This window comes from Gigantopelta aegis, chromosome 8 (assembly GCF_016097555.1).
Source record: "Gigantopelta aegis isolate Gae_Host chromosome 8, Gae_host_genome, whole genome shotgun sequence".
Lineage (NCBI taxonomy): Eukaryota > Metazoa > Mollusca > Gastropoda > Neomphalida > Peltospiridae > Gigantopelta > Gigantopelta aegis.
The window spans coordinates 66,258,924-66,280,884 of NC_054706.1; the positions used below are offsets into that span (position 1 = coordinate 66,258,924).

Below are 21,961 nucleotides of genomic sequence, written 5' to 3' on the forward strand. Positions count from 1 at the left end.
GCAATTGTCATATTTTATTTATTTCAAATGTTTTATGTAACCATATCCACCTCCTCAAAAAAGCCAGAAAAGAACAAAATATTGAGACACCTATTTATTTATTTTCTTATTTTCTGAAGTATGTATGAAAGGAATCGTATGTGCTTGATACGGTAAATCAAATGAAATTCATTCACACAGCAAACTATGGCGCGAGACAGTGGACATGTTGAGCATTATCTCCCTTGTAATACTTTTCGTAGTGTAAAGAGAACGAAAGTTCCATAGCTCTCAAAAATTCTGAATAAAACACTCATGTAGAAAAATTAAAACAAGAGTTCACACCCAACAAAATGGGTAATAGCTCCAGCAGTGATAGTGAAGATGAAGGACACGTGGACAACAAACAGGTTTTGTGTTATAACTTTATGTCTGGAGGCTTCAGTCTTAATTTATTTGTTGTTGATCGGATTGAAACCGGATTTCAGTTTATTTTTTATGTATTTTAAAAGATTTTAAAACAGGAAATAAATAGTTGAAAATAACGTTTTGACTCGTATATCTGTCGTTATTCCTTGATCAGACTGAATATTTTTAATTGCTTTCAGATTGCACTAATATTAAAATGAGGCAAGATTTCCTTATCCCCACCTCCCAACAAATTTTTAAAAATATTTGTTGGGATTAAATACCCTTGAGTATTGTAATTTCGAAAGTATAAAGTTTGACTTTATCAGAAAGACCAAATATTAAAATTGACAACAATACTAATATTACCTAACTGCACATTTTGTATGTTTATGGTACTTTTCATGGTAATAAAAATCCATTAGGACAATGCTGATATCGGTAAAAACATTTTTTTAAACTTGGCAACCGAACAGTGTATTGTAACGTGGAGAGTGATTATTGTACTACTTATTATTATGTCATATCCAAATAAATGTCACTTTAAAAGTAAATGGTTTGGTTCTAGTGCATTTTTATTATAGTTTCCTTGCATAGAAAGCTGGATGTTGAAGCGATTTTTACCATGAGATGAAAATTGAAAAGATAACATTAAACACAGTCAAACAATGAATAATTAAACTTTGTAACCTTGTAAAATGTACAACTGGGGGAAAGATGAAAACTTTCATTGAACAAGATTACTGTTAATTTTGACTATTCGGGGAACATTTTGTTTTCAAAATCTTGATTAGCAATATTTCTAGTTGATTGAAAATGGATTAGCAACTATTGTTTAATGTTTCAAAATTGTGTAGTGATCTCTGAAACTTGTGTGGTGAATAGCGACATGATATTGAACAAAATTCTCCCTGCTATTACATTTAGAACAATTGATAGTAACTAGTTTAATATTACGAAAGGCAATATTTTTGGAAATTGTACCTTATCACAAGGGGAAGTGGTCTAAATGCACCCAAATTGACACATATCTAATTTTGGTCACAATATACTCATACCAAAATGTACCAACCAAAATGTACTCATATTTTATCAAAACATACCCTATTTAACATACACTAAAAGACAAACAATATTTACAAAAGTTAATTTTAATTTTCAATTGGTTTTGTGAAAAATATACCTAAACCAAAGAATACCCAGACCTGTCAACCTTCCTAGATTCTGTGATCAAGTCGTCTATTCTCCCGCCTGGATGACGTTTATCCCAGGAAATCCTTATAGTTTAAGCATAAAACAAATTCAAGTTACTGTGGGGTATGGCCGTATATTGACATTCAGTATTATATATATAAAATTAAACGTGATCAATCCAATTTAGGCCCAATAACACCTCTTAACTTGTAAAACGTCTCTACTCGAGATTACATAATGCAACTACATGTATGACTGAAGTGCCAGACACACATGTCAAAATGGTAATCAACAATATAAACAATAACTGTATCAGTTAGGGATTATTTTTGTGCAATTAATAAATTTTGTGTTTGACATTAAGTTATTCACAGAAATGGGTATAATTCTGGTTGATTTTACACGATGTCAGTAATGAGGTGTTACTAATGATTAGTGAAAAGATTTTTTTTATTGCAACGTTATGAACATAGGCGTACAGGCTTCCATTTTTGTAGGGGGCGCAAGCTGGTTTGTGCCCAAATTAAATGAAAATACCAGAATCTGGATAACAACATTTATTCATACTAGTATTAATTATTAACAGTAGTGTTCATATAATGTAATATAATAATTTTTAAAAACTTGCGATTTCGTGTCAAATCATGAGCATTTTAAAAATCTTGTGCATTTTGAGCACACATCTCCTGCTTTTTTTTTATTGAAGATTGACAGGTCTTTGGCTGTGTACCTATATAACCAAAATGTTTCTTACCAAAACATATCCATTTTTGGTCAGAATATACCCAGTACAAGTTACAGCTTGTGGAGAATATATAAATGATCAAACTTGCTTTAAAAGTACCACATGAAAAGATTTGAACAAGTTTGAGAATTGTTTTATACTTAAATAATGAAACAATTCCCAAACTCCTTGCAGGAAATGTGTAAAATCAGTTAATCTATGAAATACCTAAATATTAGATATATATTTGTTTAATTATAAGCTATTATTTTATATATTATATATTAAGTATAGCCTATAATTGCATAAAAATACATTTAATTTACATATTAAAAATTTAGTGACCATGACAAATATATATACAGAACTTCACATACATTGTGTTCGCTTCCTATTTAGTGCACAAGTTTATTTTGCACAAGAATATATACCACGAGACCACGTAGCGGTCGAGTGTTATGTTCTTGTGCAAAATAATTGAGTGCAATATCTTTAAATAGGAAACGAAACCAATACCATATACGCAAATATGTTCGCGAATAAAATATACCGTGAAAATCGCGAACACGTTGTTAGCACCGCGAATTTAATTACGCGCAAACTTATTTCCGATTTGGTATATTATTATTTACCTTATAATATATAGTCTTATCTCTACACGCCCAACCCATATCAGAATCAAGCAGTCAGAGGTCCGCAAGGTCACGTGATTCTGTAAACCTGCCTGGTTACGTGGATTTGATCCAAATGATACACATTTGGGTGCAAGTCTGTTGTTACGCAATCTCAGTTTTCGTTTTTTTCTTTGTAACCTTAAATGGAAGTTTGTGAGTATCACCAATAATGAAAAGTTATTTCTTCTGATATTTGCGTTTTTCAATGTTCTGTATCGCATGTGCGTGTTCCATCGATAACATGACAATAGTCTTATCAGACATACATACAACATTGACGTCTCACTAGCTATCCAGAGATCGGGCCCAGGACAGACATGTTAGAAACTCTAGTGGTATATGAGCATGTAAATAAATATTGGTAATGGTAATGGTCTCGCTGACAGCATAGTGAACATGTCCAAGTATGTGCATGAAATCGTCATTGACAACAGTTTGGCAAATGAAAAATGGGTAATTTTAATTTTATTATCGGGGGACACAGTCGCGAAAATGTAAAATGAAAGTCCAATTGCGAATTATTTTAGCCGCAAAAATATTTGAGTATACGGTATATGTGAAGTTCTGTATGTTTTCTTTTCTTTTTTACAATTTTTTTTTTTAATTTAACGTCATAACTACACTTTCTTAAATCTATTATCAATCCTCCTCTCATGGATTTACGTAACATTAAAAATCGTACTCTACGGCAGTCTTTTGTAATGTTTGAGACGTGAACTAATTTGTAAATCAGACATGATGTCAGCAATAACCAGTAAAAATGAAAAGGGAATTCCCCATTTATAAATTCAGGTCCAGATCACACTTATATGTGATACAAGATAAATTTATCACACGGTTTGAAAATGTCTTTATTACTAAGATTGAATAGGTATGTAACAAAATGTATAACATAAAATAACACACCATTTTGAACTAATACTTATTATTATCTTAATGTTATAAACCTCATGGTAAATTTATACCTGGTACAAAATACATAATTATTATGTTTTGCAAAAATTGTATTTTAATTTTAAAATTTAAACACACGCGTAGGTATATTTTGACCAATGTAAGGGTACATTTTGGTGGGTACATTTTAACAAAAAGTTGGCATGTTTTATTTCGGTTTGGGTACAGGTCATCTTTCAGTGATTTATTTGATGTTTATATGATTTCTAAGTCTGTTGGTATCCATTTAATTAATTTGTCATGGTTTTAAGTAGCCACTTGATGTCATGTGACCGAAAGATGTCCATTTTCATCCAACCCAAACCACTTTTTTCTGGGGGTGGGTTTCATTCACAATAATACTGGGTTTAATTTCCAAGATGATGATTGAGATTAGTGAAAAGAGGTAAAAACTACAGAAGCAAACAGTTTGTTGTGGGCTTACGTATTAATATCAGATTATTTCCTTGAAACTTTGTCTCTTTTTTTATATTTTATTAGCAAAATAACATGTTTAGCACACGATTTCATGGAAATCGTTGAGCTCTGAACTTCAGTACTCTCAATTTTACAATACTCTGCTCTACCTTCGCACTAAAATATCATTTGTAGAGCTTAATGTCACAATGAGTTAATTACGTTAATTAATTACCCCACAAGGGGAATACAGTTTTGATGGTACAAATTTCCATGTTACACTTAGTGATATTTTGTATGTGTTATATACAGTATACTAGTATATCTTATTCTTATTTAGGTTGATGATGGCTTTTCCGATAGTGATACAGAACCAGGTAATAAAATCATACATGTTGACATCGATGCAGGGCTTCTAGATTATGGTAGCCCCACTCTCATGGCTAGTAACATTCAATGTTGGGCTAGTAAATAACTACTATTGCCATGCCCGACGGCTAGTGAAATAAATGTTGCATTTAAGTATATTTTGTAATTATGAATATCCTGCCCCAACCCCCATTCCTTAATCTTAGTCTTTTTAAGCTCTAGCTCCCTCTTTAGGTGACAGTATTACTATTAGTAAAATTGTATTAACTTAAAGTAAAGTAGGGCTAGTGAATTTTTAATCGTGGCTAGTAAATATTAAAAATCACTGATCCCATGACTAGTTGATTAGATAAATATTCTAGAAGCCCTGTACCGATGTCTCAGCTATATATTATTGCAGGGCTCGAACTGAAGTATTTGTCACCAACAGCAATTTTTTTTTTAATATGAGATAGATGAAATGACTCACCGACAACAATTTTGACCCTGCATATGGCAATTTTTGTAAAAGTATCTTTTGCGGCAAATAAACATGACTGAAAGTTTATTTTGCTGTATGTAGACATTTTATTTTAAATGTACAAATGTTATACACTGGCCGATAATGTACACCAGATGGATACATTTGGCCATCATTGAGGAGCTTCACCGACAGCACTGGCCATCATTGACAGGGCTGTACTCCTGAGAAGAGCTTCACCGACAGCACTTGCCATCATTGACAGGGCTGTACTCCTGAGAAGAGCTTCACCGACAGCACTGGCCATCATTGACAGGGCTGTACTCCTGAGAAGAGCTTCACCGACAGCACTTGCCATCATTGACAGGGCTGTACTCCTGAGAAGAGCTTCACCGACAGCACTTGCCATCATTGACAGGGCTGTACTCCTGAGAAGAGCTTCACCGACAGCACTTGCCATCATTGACAGGGCTGTACTCCTGAGAAGAGCTTCACCGACAGCACTTGCCATCATTGACAGGGCTGTACTCCTGAGAAGAGCTTCACCGACAGCACTTGCCATCATTGACAGGGCTGTACTCCTGAGAAGAGCTTTACCGACAGCACTTGGCCATCATTGACAGGGCTGTACTCCTGAGAAGAGCTTCACCGACAGCACTGGCCATCATTGACAGGGCTGTACTCCTGAGAAGAGCTTTACCGACAGCACTTGCCATCATTGACAGGGCTGTACTCCTGAGAAGAGCTTCACCGACAGCACTTGCCATCATTGACAGGGCTGTACTCCTGAGAAGAGCTTCACCGACAGCACTTGCCATCATTGACAGGGCTGTACTCCTGAGAAGAGACAGCACTGGCCTTTACCGACAGCACTTCACCGACAGCATGGCCATCATTGACAGGGCTGTACTCCTGAGAAGAGCTTCACCGACAGCACTTGCCATCATTGACAGGGCTGTACTCCTGAGAAGAGCTTTCACCGACAGCACTTGCCATCATTGACAGGGCTGTACTCCTGAGAAGAGCTTCACCGACAGCACTTGCCATCATTGACAGGGCTGTACTCCTGAGAAGAGCTTCACCGACAGCACTTGCCATCATTGACAGGGCTGTACTCCTGAGAAGAGCTTCACCGACAGCACTTGCCATCATTGACAGGGCTGTACTCCTGAGAAGAGCTTCACCGACAGCACTGGCCATCATTGACAGGGCTGTACTCCTGAGAAGAGCTTCACCGACAGCACTGGCCATCATTGACAGGGCTGTACTCCTGAGAAGAGCTTTCACCGACAGCACTGGCCATCATTGACAGGGCTGTACTCCTGAGAAGAGCTTCACCGACAGCACTTGCCATCATTGACAGGGCTGTACTCCTGAGAAGAGCTTCACCGACAGCACTTTGCCATCATTGACAGGGCTGTACTCCTGAGAAGAGCTTCACCGACAGCACTTGCCATCATTGACAGGGCTGTACTCCTGAGAAGAGCTTCACCGACAGCACTGGCCATCATTGACAGGGCTGTACTCCTGAGAAGAGCTTTACCGACAGCACTGGCCATCATTGACAGGGCTGTACTCCTGAGAAGAGCTTCACCGACAGCACTTGCCATCATTGACAGGGCTGTACTCCTGAGAAGAGCTTCACCGACAGCACTTGCCATCATTGACAGGGCTGTACTCCTGAGAAGAGCTTCACCGACAGCACTGGCCATCATTGACAGGGCTGTACTCCTGAGAAGAGCTTCACCGACAGCACTGGCCATCATTGACAGGGCTGTACTCCTGAGAAGAGCTTCACCGACAGCACTGGCCATCATTGACAGGGCTGTACTCCTGAGAAGAGCTTCACCGACAGCACTGGCCATCATTGACAGGGCTGTACTCCTGAGAAGAGCTTCACCGACAGCACTGGCCATCATTGACAGGGCTGTACTCCTGAGAAGAGCTTCACCGACAGCACTGGCCATCATTGACAGGGCTGTACTCCTGAGAAGAGCTTCACCGACAGCACTGGCCATCATTGACAGGGCTGTACTCCTGAGAAGAGCTTCACCGACAGCACTGGCCATCATTGACAGGGCTGTACTCCTGAGAAGAGCTTCACCGACAGCACTGGCCATCATTGACAGGGCTGTACTCCTGAGAAGAGCTTCACCGACAGCACTGGCCATCATTGACAGGGCTGTACTCCTGAGAAGAGCTTCACCGACAGCACTGGCCATCATTGACAGGGCTGTACTCCTGAGAAGAGCTTCACCGACAGCACTGGCCATCATTGACAGGGCTGTACTCCTGAGAAGAGCTTCACCGACAGCACTGGCCATCATTGACAGGGCTGTACTCCTGAGAAGAGCTTCACCGACAGCACTGGCCATCATTGACAGGGCTGTACTCCTGAGAAGAGCTTCACCGACAGCACTGGCCATCATTGACAGGGCTGTACTCCTGAGAAGAGCTTTACCGACAGCACTGGCCATCATTGACAGGGCTGTACTCCTGAGAAGAGCTTTACCGACAGCACTGGCCATCATTGACAGGGCTGTACTCCTGAGAAGAGCTTTACCGACAGCACTTGCCATCATTGACAGGGCTGTACTCCTGAGAAGAGCTTTACCGACAGCACTTGCCATCATTGACAGGGCTGTACTCCTGAGAAGCTCACTTTTTTTCTATCTTTTTTTTTACTCCAGAAAATAGCATACACATCTCAGGGTTTAAAATTTGTATAGTGTTTCATTTGTTTATAAAAAGTAGTGCCCCACTAGGATTTTAATCAGGGTACGGCCCTGGTTGATGCTCCTGACCTATGAAAATGTATCTGAACGACGGCAATCGCTGTCAGTGCTGTTGTTAAGTTAGAGCTCTGTTATTGGTTGTATTAAACATCAGAACAGGGGTTAATTTATTGTATGTATTTGGGAAATTTCCATAATGTGTATTTAGCTATAGACTTTAAAATGAAATATGGAAACCCCAACATGTAATTTATCACATTTATTAATAAAAGTAATGGGGACTCTAGACTTGATAAATTTATTGCAATCTACACGTTAACAATAAGTTACCTGGCCTAGCGTCAAATTTTAATTGTTCTGATCACAGCAAGTGTTGCCTTTGGTTTAATAACACAAATTAGGGCACTGTGACAAACTGCAGAGGTACCTAGGCAAACGTTTTCTTCAAAAGAGGTTCACGTAGGCAACTTACTTTCTATTAAGTTTTTTTCAGACTAAAATGATTTCACTCTGGTGCCTTGGTCTCTAGCCTATACAGTTTGTTAGATATGGAGCCTTTTATCATATTACCAGTGATAATTTTACTATTTACATATACGAGGAATGTGTGGGAAGGGCAAATGAGGTAGGGCACCATGATAGCAATTTTTCTTGCTGTTGACAACGTCCAATTTTCAGGGCATAACAACAAGTAAGGAAGGCAGTTACAGCATTTGCCATTGTTGCTGTGGTAAAATTTGAACCCTGGATCAGGTTCATATTTTGCAATATCCTGTACATGGGTTACCAAACACTGCAAACAGTGTGCTAATTTTGATGCCTAAAGAAACCAGGGCTGATCTCTGTACATGGGTTGCCAAACACTGGCAAACAGTGTGCTAATTTTGATGCCTAAAGAAACCAGGGCTGATCCCTGTACATGGGTTACCAAACACTGGCAAACAGTGTGCTAATTTTGATGCCTAAAGAAACCAGGGCTGATCCAGCTCATTGCCAAATTAGCCAATTGCTAATTTTTATACAAAGTGGCTACATTCAATATTTGACTATTTAAAAAAAAAATTGTTATCAAATTAGTAATTTAAAAATGTTCAAAGATATATTCTACATATCTGAAAATTGGCTAAATCAAAATTATTTCCAGTGTGAACCCTGAGAAATCAAATCTCTCTGGAAAAATATAAAACCTATGAATTTTAACTTTTTTCTTTGATATAAAAAATATCTATCCTACTCATGCTAAAATTGACTGTTGATTTTTGTTTATCAAATTAATCACTTTTAAATAATTTTCAAAGATATATTTATATATACATGTACATATCAGAAAACTGGCTATCGTAAATGGAAAATTATTTCCAGTGTAAGCCCTGAGAAATCTACTGTAGTTTTTCTGAAAAATAAAAAAAACCTTTGTCTTTGAGATGAAAAATCTCTAACCTGCTCATGTTTAACACTGAATGTTTATTGTTTGTTCTTCTTGTTTAGCTGACAAGGAGGCCTCTCCCGTGACTGATCTTCATGCTTTGTTTTCCGAACCCAATGTTCTCAGAAGTGTGGCTGCGAAAATCAAGTTAGTTCACTTGATCTATTTATAAATCATGTCTCTCTAAAAATGTAACAACCCACTTAGTTGAACAGTGGATTTACATCTGTTTGTAATCTCACGGTGTATCATCCATCATGATTAAAAAAAAAGAAGTTTTAAACTATTATTATTTGCATTTCATTTTGTTATTTATTTCACTCTTTAATATATTAGCTTTGTGTCATCTTTGTTTCAAGTGTAAGATTAAGTGTTAGATGTGTCTTCTGGTGACAGTAACTGATTTGGTTACTGTTCAGGAGTAAAATCTTCTCGGTTTTTGGATTGTAAAATGTGATTATAGAATTTTTACTGTTAACTTAATATATGTTGTGGTATGTGCTATCCTGTGTATGGGATGGCGCATATAAAAGTTCCCTTGCTATTAATGGAAAAATGAAGCGTGTTTTCTCTTTAAGACTATGTTCAAATTACCAAATGTTTGACATCCAATAGCCGATGATTAATAAATCAATGTGCTCTAGTGGTGTCATTAAACAAAACAAACATTTTGTCTTTTTCCTTTTTAATTTACTACATATTATTTGCAATTTTTTACTTGAATTTAAAAAATTGGCGAATTCAGGGTTTTAGTTTTTTTGTCATCTTGGTGTTTATAGTAGCCTAAAAATGTATTTTATGCAGGGGGAGTGATTATGGAACTAGAATCCTAAGTTTTAAGCAAGATAGTTGCACTATGTACTGTCCAGAGCCACTGTTTCATGAAGTAATCTTAACTCTAAGTGCTTAAGATAGTTATGCGATTATGGTGATCTTAGCGCTAAGATTAATCGACTTCATTTTTTAGTTAATTATTATAATTATAACTGATTGTTTGATTTCAGAGAAAAGATCCCTGAAAATGTCATACACCAGTACCATGGACACATCATGCGATGGTTGCGGGAAAGACCAGATAGATTGGAGGTATTGTGAAAAAACTTGAGTTTTATTGCCATCAAAAGTTTATATTGTTTAACAACACCACTTGAGCACAATGATAATTTGACATATAGTCTTAAGAGAGGAAACCTAACTATTTTTGTCCATTAGCAGTAAGGGATCTTTTATATGCACCATCCCACACACAGGACAGCACATACCACGGCCTTTGATATACCAGTCGTGGTGCACTGGCTGGAAAGAGGAATATCCCAATGGACCCACCGACTAGGATCGATTCCACACAAGTGCTTTACCCCTGGGCTGAATAATATATATATATATACATACAATAATGTCTTCCAACACATACTATTAGTATTAGATTTCTAGATTATGGAACTGTACTGTAACAAGGAACATATCTTTGTTTTATTTGTAGTTGCTGTTATTGTATGTTATGTTAATTATATTTTCAGGAGACTGTTACACTGGCTCAGTTTTGTGATCTGCTTATGGCAAAGAATGTTTCTAGAGCTGAAGCAATCAAGGTAACAATTCATTCTATGTGCTTTTACAATAAACTAACCGGTGTTGTTTCATGAGTCGAAGATATAAGCATACAACATATTTGTATTGGAGCCAGTATTTCGAATACAAAAATCCTGCATTGCCTCAGATGAGACTTGAACCTAGTATCTACCAGGCTTGAATTCAGTCGGTGACATATCCATTAGACAAATATTTACTAGAGGTTGTTGTTTAAGCAAGTTTAACTCTCTTTTTTTTATCTCTTTTTTTTATCCCACCTTAACCAAGTCAAAAGGTGAGTTATGTGTGTTAATTTTGCGGCAGCAACAACTTCCAGCTTCAACTTTTGCATTTAGCTCAGTATTAAAGTTTTGCATTGAGCTCAGTATTAAAGTTTTGCATTAAGCTCAGTATTAAGGTTTTGCATTTAGCTCAGTATTAAAGTTTTGCATTGAGCTCAGTATTAAAGTTTTGCATTAAGCTCAGTATTAAGGTTTTGCATTTAGCTCAGTATTAAGGTTTTGCATTTAGCTTAATATTAAGGTTTTGCATTTAGCTCAGTATTAAGCTTTTGCATTTATCTCCATTTCTTGCAAACTTTAAGTCCTAAATCAATGAAAACAATTGAGAAATATATACATTTTATAATATAATTTAGAGTCGGGACCCAAAATGTTACCATTTTTTATTATGACCCATATGCTTGGAGTATTTTTTAAATTGTTTTTTCTTTTTCTTCTTTTTTACTTTTTTTGTATGTGACATGTGACATCACAAGTTATTTTTTTATTCCCCAAATAATTTTTTGGTATGAAAGACATTCAGTTCCGCAAATTTTTTTGTCTTTTTTTTCTCTCAGTCCTTTCAGCAGTTTACTTACTTACTTACTTACTTACTTACTTACTTACTTACTTTACTTATAAAGAGTTAGATTAATCCTGAATGTGACATGACAAAATTGTTTTTTTTATTCATCAAATCAGTTTGTGGTAGGCAAGACATTTAGTTCCTCAAAATTCTTTGTCTGTTTTTTCTCTCAGGCCTTTCAGCAGTTCGACACAGATGGCAGTGGAGTGGCCGAGGTGAGCAGCATGCTAGACGCGCTCCAGTCCTACACGGGCGGATACATGATGGGCGAGCTTGGCAAAAACATCAGAATGCTGCAAGCATGTTCCTTGACGCCTGGTGGGTGACATTACATAGATAGATAGATATCTAGTTTAACATGCCCATATACCACTAGGGTTTCGAACACGCCCATCCCAAGTACTGCCTCCGATAAGATCGGTGGCCTGACTCGGGATGGGTGGGGAGAGTAGAGTTGAAAATGGGCATAATTTTGAAAATAGCAATTAGTAAAAAAGTTAATAATATTTTATAAAAAAAAAATTAAATAAAAAGTTACAAGCCAAAAATAAAAAGAATTGACTGCTCGGCCGAATATTTATATAATTTGGAGCATTTTAGAAGGACAGTCCAAAAATAAATAAGAGAAAGAAGAGAGCATTGTACTAAAATGTTCCAAATTATATAAATATTCAGACATTACATAGCTAATGTGGAAAATAATACATATGTTATTTTGATTGTAATATATTGGGGTCGGACAAATAATACATGTTATTTTGATTGTAATATATGGGGGTCGGACAAATAATACATATCTTATTTTGATGGTAATATATGGGGGTCAGACAAATAATACATATGTTATTTTGATTGTAATATATGGGGGTGGGACAAATAATACATATGTTATTTTTATTGTAATATATGAGGGTGGGACGTAGTCCAGTGGTATAGTGCCCGATTTATGCGCAGTCAGTTTGGGATCGATCCCCGTCGGTGAGCCCATTGGACTATTTCTCGTTTTAGCCAGTGCACCATGACTGGTGTATCAAAGGCTGTGGTATGTGCTATCCTGTCTGTGGGATGGTGCATATTAAAGATCCCTTGTTACTAATGGAAAAATGTAGCACGTTTCCTATCTAAGACTATGTTTTAATTACCAAATGTTTGACATCCAATAGCTGGTGATTAATAAATCAGTGTGCTCTAGTGGTGTAGTTAAACAAAACAAACTTTTACAGATCTTTGAGCCTTATACTGCATAGTATTGTGTTCCCATGTTAGTGTAAGCCCATTCTGGTGGGATTTAACTCAGTCGGTAGAGCACTCACCGGAGGTGCTTGTATCCTAAGATCAAAATCCCTTGGTAGACCCGTTCTCTGATTATTATTTTTTGCCCATCCTGATCAGTGTTCCATGACTGGTATATCAAAGGCTGTGGTATGCACTCTCCTGCCTGTGGGAAAGTGCATATAAAACATCCCTTGCTGCTAACAGAAAAAATAACAGGTTTCTACTGAAGACTAATTGTCAGAATTAGCAAATGTTTTACATCCAATAGCTGATGATTAATACATTAGCCATTCTGCCTAAACATGATAAAGCCGATATTTTAAGGTAGTAACCAGTTATTTTATTTATCTTGCAATCCTACAACAATAGTCTGGAATTCACTGTTATTCCTGTTTTTGTAGGCAACTTGTGTACTATCACTGTAGAACTGGAATTTTGTTGTACGATGTCATAGAAGATACCTGACATCATTCCTTTTAGTATGCAAGTTAATAGGTTAAAATCAATACTGATTGTTTTCACACTCATTAGCTACCGATTAACAATGTACTTGAGTTCAGTTAACAGCTATTTCTCTTTCCCTTTTTCAGGTTTTGTAGATGTGTATGCAGGGGATAAAAGTCCTATCTTTAATCACGGAGAAAGAGTCATTAAGGTAACTTAATACATTTTAGTAATTTGTTGAATGTTGAAAAAACTAAACCTAAAAAAAAGTTTGCATTGATCGCATAGTATTTTCTTAGGAAAGAAAGAAGTACAACTATACTCAAATAATTTTCTTTTTATATCTCTGTACATGGTGATATATATGGGTTTGTTTTCTTTAGATGTTGAAGTTTTGTGAATTTCAGAAACTTATTTTCAGTCATACATTTTTAATGTTGTAGCGTAGTTATTTTGGGGTTTTTTTGGGGTTTTTTCCAGTTCACGTTATTTATTGTCCCCAGAAACATAGGTGATGTCAGGGTTGGAGAGCCCTGAACATCACCTCACAATGTCAGTCCACAGTAAAAAGGGGAACAGCAATTTTTCAAATTATGATTTATTTTTATTTTTTTAATTACACATTACAGGACACATGCCTACACACACAGACATTCATCCACTAATTATCATAATGCATTGTTACACATATATGTAGAATATTGTAGTACTTTTTGAGTAAAACAACTCATAAGGACTAAGTTATAACACTGAATATATACATTTTACATACATCCACCTGTACGTGATGCAAAACAATTTTTGATGTTACTAATCTAGAGGAAAAAGGGCTTCATATTTTGACAATTTAAAAAAAAAATCAGCTTTTCCACATTTTTCAATTTGATATTATTAATGTATTATTAATCTTGTTTACGTGTACTATAAAACTATACTGGTTAAATCAATAGTTTGGGTGTATTCTACATTCTTAAATTGTATCCAGCCAGTGCTCCACAACTGGTGTAACAAAGACCGTGGTATGTACTATTCTGTCTGTGGGATGGTGCATATAAAAGATCTCTTTCTGCTGATAAAAAAAGTTGCTCATGAAGTGGCGACAGCGGGTTTCCTGTCTCTATATCTGTGTGGTCCTTAACCATTTGTCTGACGCCATATAACTGTAAATACAATGTGTTGAGTGCATTGTTAAATAAACTATTCCTTTCTTTTTAAATTGTAACTACATTACTGAATGTTTCATTTCGTTTCAGTACTTGCTGCGGAACAGAGCAGAGAGTTCAGCCCTGCCGTTTCCTTACCTCAATGGGTTTAACAACACCAGCAACATGAGGACGTCTGTGCTGAGATCAGCTTTCACATCTCTTAAAGAAGCAGGTTGGAAAACAAACTACAGTCAAACCTAGGTTAAATGATCAAGTCAGTAAATTCTAAATAGAAAATCTTTTTTTTAATTATTGACAAATGTAGCTCAGTGATAAATCACTTGTCTAGGCTGTGTTGGGATAGAGGATGGATCCTCTTCAGTGGACCCATTGTGTTCGTCCCATCCCAAAAAGAAAGGAAGGAAATGTTTTATTTAATGACGCACTCAACACATTTTATTTACGGTTATATGGCGTCGGACATATGGTTAAGGACCACACAGATATTGATAGAGGAAACCTGCTGTCACCACTTCATGGGCTACTCTTTTTGATTAGCAGCAAGGATCTTTTATATGCACCATTCCAAAGACAGGATAGTACATACCACAGCCTTTGATATGCCAGTTACCAGTTGATCGTTACCAGATGGACCGTGCATCGAGTGAGCGCTTTACCACTGGGCTATATCCTGCCTCATATCCCAAAAAGATGTCTCTTGACACCACTAGAACACATGTTAAATAGTTAACGATAGTTAAATTAACCAATTGATAATTTGTATACAAAATAGCTGCAACATAGATTATTAAAATAAATTAAATTGGCCTTTCTGACAATAGAAATACTCTTAAATTATCTTAAAATTAACTCTTTTTAAAAAAAAGAAAAAAAAGAAAGAGAAATGTTCTTTTCGGTGTTAGACTTGCTAATAGTTGCTAATGAAGCAATCTACCAACGTGTTAAACAAATATTCCTTCCTGTATATCGCTGGTAATTTCTTCCATTTCCAGCCTGTGACGAGAATGAAGAACAGGAACTTGCCGAAGGAGAGGAGCTGAAGCCGATCACGAGGTGTTTCTCGTCAGTCGAGGTGTCGACCAACTCATCAGATGCTTACAGGTAACATCACGCACTTGTCGAGTGTAATTACTCATCAGACGCTTACAGGTAACATCAGGCACTTGTCGAGTGTAATTACTCATCAGACGCTTACAGGTAACATCACGCACTTGTCGAGTGTAATTACTCATCAGATGCTTACAGGTAACATCAGGCACTTGTCGAGTGTAATTACTCATCAGACGCTTACAGGTAACATCAGGCACTTGTCGAGTGTAATTATTCATCAGACGCTTACAGGTAACATCAGGCACTTGTCGAGTGTAATTACTCATCAGACGCTTACAGGTAACATCAGGCACTTGTCGAGTGTAATTACTCATCAGACGCTTACAGGTAACATCAGGCACTTGTCGAGTGTAATTACTCATCAGACGCTTACAGGTAACATCAGGCACTTGTCGAGTGTAAAAGGTATATTTTGATGATAATACTCGTCAGACACTTACAGGTAACATCGGTCACATATCGAGTGTAATAGGTGTATTTTAATGATATTACTCGTCAGACGCTTACAGGTAACATCGAGCACTTGTCGAGTGTAATGAGTGTATTCTGATAATAATACTCGTCAGACGCTTACAGGTAACATCAGGCACTTGTCGAGTGTAAAAGGTATATTTTGATGATAATACTCGTCAGACACTTACAGGTAACATCGGTCACATGTCGAGTGTAATAGGTGTATTTTAATGATATTACTCGTCAGACGCTTACAGGTAACATCGAGCACTTGTCGAGTGTAATGAGTGTATTCTGATAATAATACTCGTCAGACGCTTACAAGTAACATCAGGCACTTGTCGAGTGTAAAAGGTATATTTTGATGATAATACTCGTCAGACACTTACAGGTAACATCGGTCACATGTCGAGTGTAATAGGTGTATTTTAATGATATTACTCGTCAGATGCTTACAGGTAATATCGGGCACTTGTCAAATGTAATGAGTGTATGCTGATGATAATTCAGTTACCACACACAAATGTTTTTTTGTTATAAATTGCCACACACGACTAATATTAATTTTGTACAAAAACATTGTTGGCAACAAATGTTCATTGTGCTCGCTAGACATTACAACTTTTTTTTTTTTTTACAGTGCTATTTTGATTTGATGTTGGTGGATGTATTAAATGTTTTTTTTTGTATGTGCAGATTGACGAATGGAGACCCCAACACATTCTGGCAGTCTGACGGAGCCGCCCGCACTCACTGGATCAGGTGTGTGTTTTTATCCTACAACCACCATTTCTATTGACTGAATATGATGACAGATGGAGCAAAGTCATATCCATATAGTAGCTGGATGTGACTTCACATGCATAGCTACATTACAAAATCACTCATTTGATCTCTAGGTCATCGTACAATGTGGCTCAAATAACAGAAATAATAGCTTTTCCCCATAATTTTTATGGTCTGCAGGATAAAGATAATAACTAGTTAATGACATCAGATATCTGCTTTATCCTGTTCAGGCTGAATGTGAAATTCCACTCGGCAGAGCTTCGTGAAATTTCACATTCTTACCTTAACAGGATAAAGCAGATATCTGATATCATTAACTAGTTATTCTCTATTTATGCGATGATATGTTTCAAGCATTGAACATTCTGCATGCAATATAATTTCATTGAAGGTCCTGAATATTTGTTTAGTTAAAACATTAGAGTTTGGGTTAGTTTCAGGCTTAAAATAAATATTCCAGAGTTGTTCTTAAGCCAACTCACTATGATAATTGATATAATATGTTAGGAACCTATCCACAAGTTGCAGAATTTCACATTCTTTCTACCAGCAACTGTTATAAAATGAGAATACATGGGTAGTAGTAGTAGTAGTAGTTGTTGTTGTTGTTGTTTATTTATTTTAAGCCATGTGGCTCAAAAGCATACAAGTATATACAATATTATAAGTCATATATAAATAATCGTCAGCATAAACATAAACAAGTGGATGTGTATTTGGAGGATGGACAGTTATACATGTTGCGATCTTAAATGCATATTTAAAATATTTTCCAAGGTTACAAAGTTCTTTTCTATTCTGTAATTGTATTAATTTATAAGCAATAAAAAATACATATTTTGGTGATTTATAGCAGTGCGTATATAACATGATTCTACTAGCTACTGTTATAAAATTAGAATACATGGGTGACAATAAAAAGTACATGATATTTTAATGCTGTATAGCAGTGCATATATAACATGATTCTGTCATGCAGACTGCGTATGAGAAACAACGTGGTGCTGAAGCAGCTCTCTATCTCCGTGGCGTTGTCCGATCAGAGCTACATGCCTGAGTTGGTGACAGTAACCGCTGGGCGAAGTCCTCGCACGTTACGGGAACTCAAGGAGGTTCGCATTTCTAGGTGAGTAATTTTTCACTCCAGCCAGTGCACCACGACTGGCATATTAAAGGCTGTGGTATGTGTTATCCTGTCTGTGGGATGGTGCATATAAAAGATCCCTTGTTGCTAATCAAAAAGAGTAGCCCATGAAGTGGCGACAGCGGGTTTCCTCTCTAAATATCTGTGTGGTCCTTAACCGTATGTCTGACGCCATACAACCATAAATAAAATGTGTTGAGTGCGTCGTTAAATAAAACATTTTCTTTCCTTTCTTTCTAGGTGAGTAACACACGTGTATTGGAGGTTTATAGTACTAATATACATATTTGCATTGGACTTTTTTCAGTCATATATATATATATATATATTACTTTGATAAAGATTGCTATTGCTCTGTCTTATACAGAAATAGACATAGCCCACTGGTAAAGTGCTTGCCTAGTGCACTGTCGGTCTATGATTGATCCCCGTCGGTGGCCCATTGAGCTATTTCCATTTCAGGTTTCCTATCTATGTCTGTATGGCAGAATTACTAAATGTTTGATATCCAATAGCTGATGATAAATAAATCAATGTGCTCTAGTGGTGTTGTTAAACAAAACAAACTTTTAACTTTATGCGGAAATATGTTTGGTTTAATACCATGATATATTATGTACTTGTACCAGTGAGCTGTGCTTGGTTCTGATATGTGGTGTGTTATTTTTGTTTCAGTCCTGTCACTGGTGATGTCATTCTGCTGAAAAATGTCAAAGTTTTCTATCCTAGTAAGTGGCTTTTATATTTACAAATAAAATATTACACATGGGACCTCAGGAGTCACCATCTCCGTGCAAAATGGTTACAACATTTAGTCTTTAGCTGATAAAATATTGTTTAAATTAACCACATTGTATTCATTTTCAAGGAAATACACTATGTATTTGAAAATTAACTAAACCAAAATTTGTCCAGTGTGAACCCTGTTAAATAAAACATTTCTTTCTTTCTTTCTTTCTTTCCATACTTTGATCTATATAGTTTTGCTGTGAAATAATAAAGATGATTCCTTTTCCTTGACTTCTAATGTTTGTTCATTGTTTTCTCAGTTGTGCAGATCAACATTAACCGTTGCCGTAGTGATGGCTGTGATACGAGAATCCATGGTGTTAAGACACTTGGCTACAGGTAATTTGGGCGTGCTTGATTGGTAGTTCTAGAAATCGGAACCCCAAATGAACTACCCCGATTTCAGTTTTACCTTGATTCTGACAATTTCCAACCAAGGCCGTGGTATGTGCTTTTCTGTCTTTGGGAATGTGTATATAAAAGTTCTCTTGATGCATTAGGAAAAATGTAGCAGGTTTCCTCTGATGACTACTTATCAGAATTACCGAATGTTTGACATCCAGTAGCCATTGATTAATTAATCAATGTGCTCTGGTGGTGTCTTTAAACAAAACAAGCTTTAAGTCATTTATAGAACCTGTTATTACTGTTTCAGTCTTTTTACATATATTGGCTTTTGGTGCTAATTTCACAAATTTGCATTGTTTATATAAAATTTTATTACAATGAGTATATGTCTGTATTTATGTAAGACACTTAATAGTAGTACTAAAAATTATTAAACGACTTTAATAAAGATTTTTATGGGTTAATTTTTTTTTTATTATGGTACATTTTAGGTTATTTTGTTGTTTGTATGTTTTGGGGAATTTTTAATGATACAATATTGAATATTTGAATTTTTTATTTGTGCATTTATGTTTTGTTTTTTGTTTTTTAATTCTTGGTACGACTAATATTTGTTTTGTGTGTGTTTTTAATTCTTTGTCCGATTAATATTTGTTTTGTGTGTGTGTTTTTAATTCTTTGTATGATTAATATTTGTTTTGTGTGTGTGTTTTTAAAGAGTGGTGAAGGAAGCTGCGATGACAGTGCTTGACGCCACAGCGATATGGTACCTGCAGATTCTCGCCTCCACTGTCTCGGTGACCGTGCCTCAGTCTCCACAACTACGTTACTCAGTGCTGACACACACTCGGTAATCTGGTCATTGCTAATAAACAAGGGTGGGAAGTGGCCCAGTGGTATAGCACTCACCTAATGCGCAGTCAGTCTAGGATCGATTCCTGTCGGTGGCCTATTGAGCTATTTCTTGCTCTATTCAGTGCACCATGGCTGGTATATCAAAGGCCGTAGTATGCGCTATTCTGTCTGTGGGATGGTGCATATAAAAGATGCCTTGCTACTAAAGGAAAAGTGTTTCCGCTCTTAAGACTGTCAAAATTACCAAATGTTTGACATTCAGTAGCCAGTGATTAATATATCAATGTGCTTTAATGGTGTCATTAAACAAAACAAACTTTAACTTTCTTGTTAATAAACATGGAAATGTTTTACATTTTACAACTTAAACAATAGTATATAAAAGTTGTTTTTTTATAATGTATAAAATTATTAATAATTGACATTTGAAATAATTTTTAGAGCTATCTTTGGTTTCGAATATTATTCAAGTTACAGTGATATCTTTCAGGGTCATTGCTGTTCATCCATGCTATGCATTTTAAAAGTTCTCCATTTATTAGTATTACAAAATATTTAATGATTTTTTTTTGGTGGTGTTTTTTAATATTAATGTCTTTCTTGTAACAGATTTGTTTATTTTCTTGTTACCCACAAAGCATAGGAAGTCTATGAATTCTAAACTACCTCTGTTTTGTTTGTGTTATTTTCCGTTTAGGAAAGCACTGGAACACATGCCTCCACTTTCTCTGTGTCCGGCAAGTAAAGATCGTCCACAGTTCCTCTCGAAACACGTCCTGCAGGAAATGGAAAACTTTATCTTGGAGCTCTCTAAGTAAGTTTGGGTAGTACAATAGGTTGTTATAAAACATCATTCTACTGACTTGGGGTGGGGGCTACAAAATCAAGTTTTATTATATGAGAATTCTTTGTCATTTTTGGTGAATTTATCAATGTATAATGGTCACAGATTGCATAAAATCACTTTGCTATGCTACACGATTTTATACTAAATTTGTGACTTATACATAAATAAATTCACCAAAAATTTACAAACAGTTGTTATAATTACAAACATATAAATGAGTTTCTAGTGCCTTTTCTAGTTACACGACTGGTATATCAAAGGCCGTGGTATGTACTATCCTGTGTGGGATGGTGCATATAAAAGATCCCTTGCTGCTAATCGAAAAGAGTAGTCCATGAAGTGGGGACAGCGGGTTTTCTCTCTCAATATCTGTGTGGTCCTTAACCATATGTCTGGCGCCATGTAACCGTAAATACAATGTGTTGAGTGCATTGTTAAATAAAACATTTCTTTCTTTTTTTTCTTTTCTAGTTAATTTTGCAAATCGGCCATTATTATTAGTCTGTTTTTATGCTTGCTTAATATTAAAAATATTTTGCTAGAACTGTTTGAATGGACTCACTATAGTACATAGCGTATATAGCAGACTGGCTTAGCTGTATGTCAGAAAATATGTACATCCCTACTGTTTGTATTTTTCAGCTGTGATAATAATGTACTTCCTGAAGGACTTCAGCTTCTACTTGGGCTCAACTTGGCTCGTGGAAATGTCACAGGATTGCTCAAAACAGTGAAACATTTTCTTGGTAAATAAGCATCCTTTTATTAGTTTTTCGTTCCAGCCAGTGCACCACGACTGGTATAACAAAGGCAGGCCTTCTAGAATACGGTGGCCCGATGCCCGAGGCCAGTATTTTTTGGATTCGGGCCAGTAAAAGTTACTTTGTGCAATCCCGATGGCAAGTGGTAAAAAAACCACAAAAAAAACAATCTACAACGCTATGTCCTACGATCTTACAAAAACAAAAGAAACATCGACAAGT

General features: G+C 36.2%; 1 protein-coding gene across 1 annotated transcript in view; it reads left to right on the forward strand.

The window, feature by feature from the left end:
- The first annotated feature begins 258 nt into the window (after positions 1 to 258).
- Positions 259 to 21,961, forward strand: part of LOC121380225 (zinc finger ZZ-type and EF-hand domain-containing protein 1-like) — a 104,797-nt gene continuing 83,094 nt past the window's right edge. The window contains exons 1-16 of the mRNA XM_041509046.1: positions 259 to 389; positions 4,670 to 4,706; positions 9,382 to 9,466; positions 10,324 to 10,405; positions 10,840 to 10,911; positions 11,932 to 12,076; positions 13,624 to 13,688; positions 14,731 to 14,854; positions 15,636 to 15,744; positions 16,903 to 16,968; positions 17,975 to 18,121; positions 18,815 to 18,867; positions 19,189 to 19,267; positions 19,995 to 20,126; positions 20,829 to 20,945; positions 21,621 to 21,724. Coding sequence (XP_041364980.1) covers positions 333 to 389; positions 4,670 to 4,706; positions 9,382 to 9,466; positions 10,324 to 10,405; positions 10,840 to 10,911; positions 11,932 to 12,076; positions 13,624 to 13,688; positions 14,731 to 14,854; positions 15,636 to 15,744; positions 16,903 to 16,968; positions 17,975 to 18,121; positions 18,815 to 18,867; positions 19,189 to 19,267; positions 19,995 to 20,126; positions 20,829 to 20,945; positions 21,621 to 21,724 — 1,474 coding nt within the window. The 5' untranslated portion in view covers positions 259 to 332. The remainder of the gene's footprint in view (positions 390 to 4,669; positions 4,707 to 9,381; positions 9,467 to 10,323; positions 10,406 to 10,839; positions 10,912 to 11,931; positions 12,077 to 13,623; positions 13,689 to 14,730; positions 14,855 to 15,635; positions 15,745 to 16,902; positions 16,969 to 17,974; positions 18,122 to 18,814; positions 18,868 to 19,188; positions 19,268 to 19,994; positions 20,127 to 20,828; positions 20,946 to 21,620; positions 21,725 to 21,961) is intronic.